This window comes from Gossypium arboreum, chromosome 1 (assembly GCF_025698485.1).
Source record: "Gossypium arboreum isolate Shixiya-1 chromosome 1, ASM2569848v2, whole genome shotgun sequence".
NCBI lineage: Eukaryota > Viridiplantae > Streptophyta > Magnoliopsida > Malvales > Malvaceae > Gossypium > Gossypium arboreum.
The window spans coordinates 115,636,172-115,645,110 of NC_069070.1; the positions used below are offsets into that span (position 1 = coordinate 115,636,172).

Sequence of the window (8,939 nt, forward strand, 5' to 3'; positions counted from 1 at the left end):
AACTTTTAATTGATCTAAAAGAGACTCGGAAATTATTAAAAATATATAAACTATTTGCAACTTGTTCAAACTTGTGGATTTCATCATGTAACACCAATCCAAATGAACCGACCATCGTAACATCTGAATCACGTGTCACTATACCAAACAGCTTGCAGTTCTTAATTGGTATGATTCTTTCTGGATGGGGTTAACTTCCATCCCTTTTAACTAACATTAAAATGACAAAACAGCTGTGAAAACGAACCACAAAACATACCCTTGTCTTTGTATCACATGTAAGAGACGGCAGTGGCTGTTTCTGCATGTGTTTTGATCTTTCATAAATTCCAAATCATGGCCTTACGTTGTCATCGAAACAACCCTCACCCTTCATTGCAAAACTACTATTAACTTTAGTTTTGATGTTATTCATCTTGGATTCGGCCAGCTACTCAAACTCTTGTATTAAAAATCATTTACGCCCTTTAACTTTTCACTGAATTACAATGAATTAATTACCATAACAATGGATTCAGGAGCATAATCATTAATTTATTTGTTTTTCATACATTAAAGGATTTTTGACCTTTCCAAAAGGTAGGCAAATGCAATATGTGAAAGAGATTGACATATGAAAGCTAAACGACAAGCAGTCAACGACCCAACGATACCGTGCGATGATCGCCCGATTACTAAGGGCGGGGGCGGCTCTTATATCTTTTATATGCACGACATTGATCCTACGGTTCACCTGCAAACCTTAGCTACTACTCTTTCATTTCATTTCATTTCCTTTTTTTTTTATTTGGATTTTTTTCCCCATTTATTTTTGTTTTGCTTAACATGTCATTCAGAAAATTGGGGGAAAAAACGACTTGGAAAGTGAGGTAAAAAGCAAAAGCTAGATTCTGGGAATCAATCATTGTTCCTATACTTGAAGTGGGTAAGCATCGATTTATCTTGTTTTAGTTCATAATTGATACTGCTTATTGTAGAATAGAATTTTTTTTGGGTTGATTCTTTTGTTTGTGGAAATGATTTATACTCCACTTTAGGGGTTGATTTGTTTCATTGGAATCACCATCACCAGTTTGATTGTTTAGCTTTTAAATAGGTCAATCATTTAGGTATGAAAAGTAGTGAGGATGGGAAATTTGTTGATCCAAATGATTGGTTTAGGAAATTAATCATTTGATTAACAAATTTTTCATCTTCACTGTTTCCTGCTAATAAGATTAGGCCAGGAAATGTTGTTCTGTCGATTGTCTTGCTTTTTTTTTTTTTTTCAAGTATCACATTCAAGTGTCTAGATTATGTTATGTTTGCAGATCATCAATCTGCTGAGCTTATGTCAAATTCTGCATCCATGGATCACGGAGGGTTCTTGATGGGAAGTTCATTCTCAGTTTTTTTTTTTTTTTTTAGTGTTTTCAGGTTGTGATTAGGTCATCTACAACACAAGAATTTGACTTTGTTCTGATGTGATCATTAGCAATCTTTTGATCTGCAACAGGATTTTGTTGAATTTCCTTATGATGTTTCTTTGCAGGTATTATTACTTAATCTCGACAGCAATAGGCCAATGCAAAGCCGAATTTTTCATACGGGGAACATGGATGATACTACATCAGAAGCTACCAGTCCCTATTCAGCCTCAAGGATGGACAGTTCGTCGATGTATAATCAATCTAACAGTACTTATCAGTTTCATTCTCAGCAGCAAATGACACATTCTCAAGCAACCCAAGACAGGTTTCTTCAAGGAGAAGCTTCGCAACAGCCGAGACCAGGATGTCTTAAAGATAAAATGAGTGAAGATGAGAGAAAAGCACGCAAAAGGCAGGCTGATAAGAAGCATCGGCGAAAGAAAAAGGTAATGGAGGGATTAGGGATGGGATAGAATTATAAACTGAAGTACTGAATTAGTATGAAAAGAAATACTCTTCTGTTATTTAACTTTGGCTTTCATTTGTGCAGGCTAAATTTGACGAAATGACTTCCCAGAACCAACACTTGCAAGACAAAAACAGAGAGTTGAGTACTGAGAACAGACAATTAAAAGAGGAAAAGGAATCGTTGATTAATAAGAACACACAACTAGAAGAGCAGATCAGAGGACTGCAAGGCAAGGGACAACTTCCAGTGGAAGTTATGCAGGGACACAGTTATATTTCCCACCCAGCTAGCCAGATTGATCAAAATGTTCATGTCCAGGTAGCAACTGTGTTGGCTTAAGATACCTGTACTGATTAAAACCACATTGATCATACCAATTACTCCTCACTAATATTATATCCTTTGTCTTAACTTGCAGGATCACTATGAAATGGAGGTTACTAATGATGACCATGTTTACAATGTATGATCAATTCTATAAATCTTGACTAATTACTGTAAAATCTTTGAAGGGGAACATTGATTTCAATCTCATTTACCTGCCTGTTTCTTCTAATTTACAGAACAACGGTTGTCCGGATAACTGCCACAATGCAGGAGCTGTTGATGCGGTATAGCAATTCTTTCAACAATGTCTTTAACTACATTTGACTTGTGATATCTTCACAAGTTACTATTGTCTAGAAACCCTTTAGCGCAGTATAGATTGTCCTAAATTACATGTCATTCAATAATTACTTTGACTTACTGATACTATAGTTTTTTTTCCCAGCTCGATGGTTTTGGTTTAGATGAGTTACTACATTTATTGCGTACTGACGCTGACGATGAGATGACTAAAAATGGAAGAATTGCTCTGAATGAGCCCACTATTGAACATCCAGAGAGTTCTCAGAGTGGTTTGTGTCCTTCTAAAGTGGCTAAGATCAAGTTGCATAAGTTCCTAACAGACCTTCATGCAGAAGTTCCGAGCAACGTAGACCCCTTGGACTTCAGAGGCTTAGAGGGGGAGCAGAAAAGATTCGGGAGATTCAGTTTCCCATCGTCTCTCATTCCAACTGTTGAGAGAATAAAAAATGCTCATGGCGACATTTCTGCAACATGTCTAATAAGTCCCAGTGTTTCCGGAACAAGCTATGTTTTATTTTGTGCCGTGATCAGAGATATGGAACATCTACGGCTTGATCAAGTTACCGAGGACATAATGGTGAAGTGGAGAGATGTCATCAAGGATGCTTTAGGCCTTGGTTTCAATGTGGCATTTGCCATGGAGCATTTGAAGAAAGTTGCCTGTGCTTTCTTTGGTCAATCAGGGTGCAAATTGCTCAATGACATTGATTCAAAGATCTCAACATTAGAGGATGAGGTGAATTACTGGAAGAAGAAACGCGCTGAGATATACAAGGAGTCCAAGATGAGTATCGATGCTGTAGATAATTTCATCGGAGTACCTATCAGCACAGGTTTATTTCCTCAGTCGTCTTCTGATAGAATTATGCATGGCTGAAATCGATACTGTACAGAAATATTGGTGGTATAGGATACATTGATTAGAATTAGATTTTTTAACCTTTAAATAGATGTAGTTGAAAATCAAGTCGAAACTTCTCTTATATCATTCAATTTTCAACATTAGTTAATTTTTTCTCCTTTGTCTGTAGTTTTTTTTCCGAAAAGGTTTTCATATTTTATTTTTCTTTCTTATTGCTTTCGTTCTATATTACCATTTTTAACAGATACCATTCTTAACAATCACAACAGCAAAGTACCACCACATGAAACTAGCTTACCATTTTTTTACCTGATATCTTACCCCTCCAAATGATTCACACAATCTTTCTGTACGGTAATTGTTATTTGTTGAAATTAGACTCGCCATTCTTAGGATTTTTCCACCCAAAGTATCCTGTACCACCATTTAAACCTCTGCTGTTTACATCTTTGTAATTTCTATGTTTATAGTAGATTTTTCTCTCGTACATGAATGTAGAAGGCAAATGATGTTAAATATTTCCTCCTGGGTGTATCATCTATACATTGATTACTTTTTCAAATACAAATTGTAAACATAGGGGACATGATTCTTCAAATATGTGATTTTGTTTTTGAAGATTCAAATATATGATCTTTAAATAATAATAATAACAAAGATATCCATTAAGAGATATGTATAATGGGATTGTGCACTCATAATTTCTTAACGTGGGAAACACAGATAGAAACTAATGAAACAGCGTATGCTTTTGCACTTTCCAGACAACTTGCATCTTATCTAGCGAATTGTCGACTTTAAGACAGTGTGTAAACAAATGAACAGTGATCAAGCAACAAGACAGACGATCCTGGTCAAACAATAGACAAGTCAGTCAGACAGGCGATCGAGTGAGCTTGGAATTTTATCGGGCGATTGGACAATTTTCGAACGATAATCTTAAGGAAAGATCCCGCTTCAAGACTCAGAAACATCATTGGTCTAAATCGAGCAAATTATGCGTCTGGTAGACATGGAGGGTGATTCATCAGATGGGTCCAGTTCATTTTTGCTTTACAGAAACAAGAAGATCAATGGATGGAGCTGATTGAAATGTCTTCAATAAATGGTGGACTCACTGAATCTCAAACAGATCAAGACCTGTTGAATCAAGTAGAAACACCCAAAGGTGGAAATCCTAAGACAAAAGTGATTACAGGTATAGGAAAATGCGCAACGTAAACAAATATTAATTTCTTCACGAATTTGTCAAAATTTATAATAACACTAAAAATAGCTTTAAGGTAAAATGCTAAACCACCAGAGCCACCTAAACAAGATGTCATCCATTTGCGAGCAAGAAGAGTTCAAGCCACTGATCATCACAGTGTAGTCCTAAAATCATTACGAATCTTGTGATGAAAAAAATCTAAATTATGGACAAAATTCATAAACTCTGACATAGTTGATGGATTTATATATGTTTCCACTGTTGTAGTCAATCTAAGGGGACTATGTGAGATGACCAGATCGGCGTTGTTAGGTCTAAAGAAGTGATGAATTGTCTGATGCTAGTAGGAGGTCTTCTTTATGGTTAAACGATGAGAGCTAAATAACACTGTCAACGACCGGGCGATAACGAGCGACTATCTCGCCAACGAAAGAAAATGAAATGATGATAATAATAATAGTAGTAATACTTTTCTTAAAGCTAATAATAATATAATAATATAGTAATACTTTTTTTGAAGCTAAAAACCATAGGTTTTTTCCTCACAGTGCGATTGAAGGGTGAAGGGCGATGTTTGCCAACGACTTTCCTTAAAGATCAAAAGGCAACTTTCCGTTGTCTTCATAGTTGATTCACATCTTAAAAGATTGACTGTTTAGAGAATTTTGTTGTTGCAGTGAACATCAGTTAAACATGCATCCAAGCGAGCTTCCAAATCCAGCAATCATGGAGGGCTCAGCAGCTTCCGGTTCATTTCCAGCCTCACAGATGAACAACGGATCCATGGCGAATCATGCTGATGAGAGCCAGAATTATCAATCGACCTACTCCCCTTTGTTGCAAAGTGTTGTAGGGATGAACTTTCAGCCAACAGGCCATGCCTCATTCAATCAAGGATATCAGGTTCAGAGTAACATTCAGAGCTTTAATCACACAAGCCAACCCCAATCGAAGGAAACATATCAGAATTGGAGTCTGATTCATCACTCAGACCCTCTGCATAGTCAGCCATGTCAATTGAATTTAGCAGGTCAGCGTCTAACTGATCTGTTGCACTCAGTGGATAATACCTTTTGGGAACATCCTCAACCAACAAGCCAACCTCAATTGAATGAAACACGTCAGAACCAGACTCTGATTCATCAGTTAAACTCTCAGCATACTGGGCAATTTCAATCGAATGTAGCAGGTCAGAGTCAAACAGATCTAACAAATTCTGTGCCGAGTGACAGCTTGGTGCATCCTCAACCAACAAGCCAACCTCAATTGAATGAAACACGTCAGAACCAGACTCTGATTCATCACTCAAACTCTCACCATACTGGGAAATTTCAATCGAATGTAGCAGGTCAAACAGATCTAACGAACTCAGTGCCGAGTGACAGCTTGGTGCATCCTCAACCAACAAGCCAACCTCAATTGAATGAAACACGTCAGAACCAGACTCTGATTCATCACTCGAACTCTCACCATACTGGGCAATTTCATTCGAATGTAGCACGTCAGAGTCAAACAGATCTAACGAATTCAGTGCCGAGTGACAGCTTGGTGCATCCTCAACCAACAAGTCAACCTCAATTGAATGAAACACGTCAGAACCAGACTGATTCATCACTCGAACTCTCAGCATACTGGGCAATTTCGATCGAATGTACCAGGTCAGAGTCAAGCAGATCTAACGAACTCAGTGCAGAGTGACAGCTTGGTGTATCCTCAACCAACAAGCCAACCTCAATTGAATCACGGATACTCATCTCAAGATTCACAACAAAAAAGAACTCGACGTCCCAAAGCAGCTAATGAGGAAGAAAAACGAGAGAGAAGAATAGAATCATGTCGGAAATATAGGGAGAAAACAAAGCAACACAAGGTAAATCAATCTCTTCAATCTGATATGCGGCCATTTTTTTTATGGGATCTGATGTGCATATCAATCACAACAAGCAATGGATTTAAAAGTATCCAAATGAAAGAACCTAGGTGACCATTAAACATTGCTTGGATTTTGCAGATAGAAACTTATGCTGAGAATGAAAACTTGAAAAGGAAAAATGTCATTTTGGCTGCCGAGAAGCAATCGTTATCTGACGTAATCAATAAGATGCAACCAAATGCGCAAATCCCAGGACAAATGGGACAATTAGATGCCCAACAAATTCACCATCCAAGTTTTTCGGCCCCTGCAGCAGGCTTCCCAAGAGTTAGTGTTCAAAGTCAAACTCTCAATCATATTTACCGAGTTTTTGTTACTTTAGGGACAGATGAATTGATTTTCTTTCTTATCTTTGGTCATTTCCATATGATTGTATTCAACCCTCAACTTTTCTTTACCTATTACTAGGCCAGTATATATCGAAGTTTTGCTTCTATCTGATTTTACTTCAATTACATTTGCCATGCTGCAGTAAAAATATGATTTTGGACTAAAAAGACTGGCTTGAAGAAAAACATCCTAATGCTCTAGTTTCTCACAACTTCTTAATGTATTTATAACTTCTTTGATGGTTATTGATGGTTACTAAAGGGAACTTCCAGCTCATCATTTCCTTGATTATCTTAATTTGTAGAGCCACCATGGAGAAGACTCAGAAGAGTTTGATCAGGACCCTGAGGTATGGGCCATATATTTTTAAATAATTTTGAGGGCATTTATAGTATCTTTATCTGCATGTAATCCGAACTCATGTTTGGGCCAAAATACTAATCTTATAAAATCGATTATCATGATGAATTGAATATAAATCTTTCAGATAATGGTGTGAAAACATATGTTTAACATATAGTTCATTTGGATCATGTTCTACTGGCTTTTAATATGAGCCATATAAGCTTTAGACCTTGATTTCCTGATGAATAACAGTGAATATATTTGTTACAAGAGTATGGATATGTACTTATTTCATAGTAACATAGAAATATTTGTTTCCATGTCTATCTTTGCTTTGATTTTGCATTACTGAGTGCAGATAAGTGCGTTACGAATGCAAAGGGACTGTTTGGTTGACGAGGTACAACTTCTACAAGGGTCAACCAGTTGCCAGCAATCGAATGAGCAGACTCCGTTAACTTTCCAGCAGCATCTTCATTCAGATTGTTCAGCCCAGCAGCAGGTAGCTCTTCAAGGCTTCCTAACAATAGTTAGTTATCAAGTACTCATATTCATTTCTACCCACACTGCTACTAGTTAATCAAATGTATGTTTTTGTTTCCTGCATTTTGCTATGTCTCATTCTTTGAGTTCTTCTCTATACTTCGGTCTGATAAGTTTAAACTCAAGACAAAAGATAGCTTCAATTTCATCTCAAACAAAACCATGCATTGGTTACGCTTCTAATTCTAGAACCCTGACTTTCGTTTTCCCCACTTAATTCCAGCTCAATGGTTCGCGATTCAGCAATGACGTTCAGGATCCACCGTGGACATACTCAAGCAGTCATGGAGGAGGCACTGCCAGCAGTTCAAATCCTACAGAAAAACAAGACAATTCTCGTGCTCTTATGGCTAGAATTCTCAAAAGAATCGGCGAAAAGAGGAAGAGCAAAGTTACATACTCAGACTTCCCAGGTTTAGACATTGACGAGCGCGTAGCAGTTGGAGAATATAGTTTCCCAAAATCTCTGAAAAGCACCGTCGAGAATATCACCAACATGTATGGTGATGTTTCGAAGAACAGCACTATGCCCCAATGCGTGGACGAGACGATATATATTCTCTTTTGTGCGACAATTAAGGAAATGGATGATCTACAACTTCACAAAGTTACTGAGAATTGTATATTTAAGTGGAGCGACACGATCAAGGCAGCTTTAGGGATAAAATTCGATGTGGGATTTGCGATGGATCATTTGAAGTACAAGATTATTCCCGCTTTTGTTGGCCAAATTCATTGCCAATGGGTCGATGAGATGGAAGAAAATATATCGAACTTAGAGGCTTCCTTGAATGCTTTGAAACAAGACCATGCTAAAGAGTGCGAACAGTCCAAGGTATACAAGGATGCTATGGACAAGTTCAATGGCAAGTCTGTCAGTTCAGGTCTGTTTATGTAATCCAAATAGATTGTATAAGCATAATTTTTAGGATAAATTATACTAACAGTCAATTAACTTTGAGGTAGCTAACAAAATAGTCACTTAGATTTTATTTCAGTCACTCAACTTTTGAAAAATAACAAAACAATCACCAACATTATAAAAAAATGACAAAACTGTCACTGATTAATAGTTTCCGTTAGTGTTTTAACAGAACTGCTGACGTGGCAAGTTAACTGGCTGATGTGGCCAGTTAACTTGCCATGTAGGATGTTCACATCAGAAATTGAAAAAAAAAAACCTAAAAAAACCCTTAACAGAGAAGAAG

The 8,939-nt window shown here is 37.2% G+C and overlaps 2 protein-coding genes across 4 annotated transcripts; both read left to right on the plus strand.

The window, feature by feature from the left end:
* Positions 1 to 234: 234 nt before the first annotated feature.
* LOC108480807 (uncharacterized) lies at positions 235 to 3,554 on the plus strand. Of its 3 annotated transcripts, none has more exons than XM_017783917.2 (7): positions 235 to 727; positions 837 to 925; positions 1,311 to 1,855; positions 1,960 to 2,196; positions 2,297 to 2,341; positions 2,442 to 2,489; positions 2,651 to 3,554. In XM_017783917.2, the coding sequence occupies exons 3-7, from the start codon at positions 1,565 to 1,567 to the stop codon at positions 3,383 to 3,385; spliced, it is 1,356 nt and encodes a 451-aa protein (XP_017639406.1). In that variant the 5' UTR covers positions 235 to 727; positions 837 to 925; positions 1,311 to 1,564; the 3' UTR covers positions 3,386 to 3,554. The 3 variants fall into 3 exon arrangements, with proteins under 3 accessions (XP_017639406.1, XP_052886864.1, XP_017639408.1); XM_053030904.1 differs by having other exon boundaries at positions 1,532 to 1,855; XM_017783919.2 differs by having other exon boundaries at positions 235 to 925; positions 1,532 to 1,855.
* Positions 3,555 to 6,146: 2,592 nt separating this feature from the next.
* Positions 6,147 to 8,706, plus strand: LOC108482301 (uncharacterized). The gene is made up of 5 exons (XM_017785424.2): positions 6,147 to 6,450; positions 6,592 to 6,780; positions 7,148 to 7,192; positions 7,547 to 7,690; positions 7,955 to 8,706. The coding sequence occupies exons 1-5, from the start codon at positions 6,163 to 6,165 to the stop codon at positions 8,627 to 8,629; spliced, it is 1,341 nt and encodes a 446-aa protein (XP_017640913.1). The 5' UTR covers positions 6,147 to 6,162; the 3' UTR covers positions 8,630 to 8,706.
* Positions 8,707 to 8,939: the final 233 nt, after the last annotated feature.

Bases quoted from the DNA above. Each gene is read 5' to 3' on its own strand.
- LOC108480807 (XM_017783919.2), top strand. From the start codon at position 1,565: ATGCAAAGCCGAATTTTTCATACGGGGAACATGGATGATACTACATCA. The intron at 2,197-2,296 runs GTAGCAACTGTG...CTTAACTTGCAG, and splicing joins ATCAAAATGTTCATGTCCAG to GATCACTATGAAATGGAGGT. The intron at 2,342-2,441 runs GTATGATCAATT...TCTAATTTACAG, and splicing joins ATGATGACCATGTTTACAAT to AACAACGGTTGTCCGGATAA.
- LOC108482301 (XM_017785424.2), top strand. From the start codon at position 6,163: ATGAAACACGTCAGAACCAGACTGATTCATCACTCGAACTCTCAGCAT. The intron at 6,451-6,591 runs GTAAATCAATCT...TGGATTTTGCAG, and splicing joins AGAAAACAAAGCAACACAAG to ATAGAAACTTATGCTGAGAA. The intron at 6,781-7,147 runs GTTAGTGTTCAA...CTTAATTTGTAG, and splicing joins CTGCAGCAGGCTTCCCAAGA to AGCCACCATGGAGAAGACTC.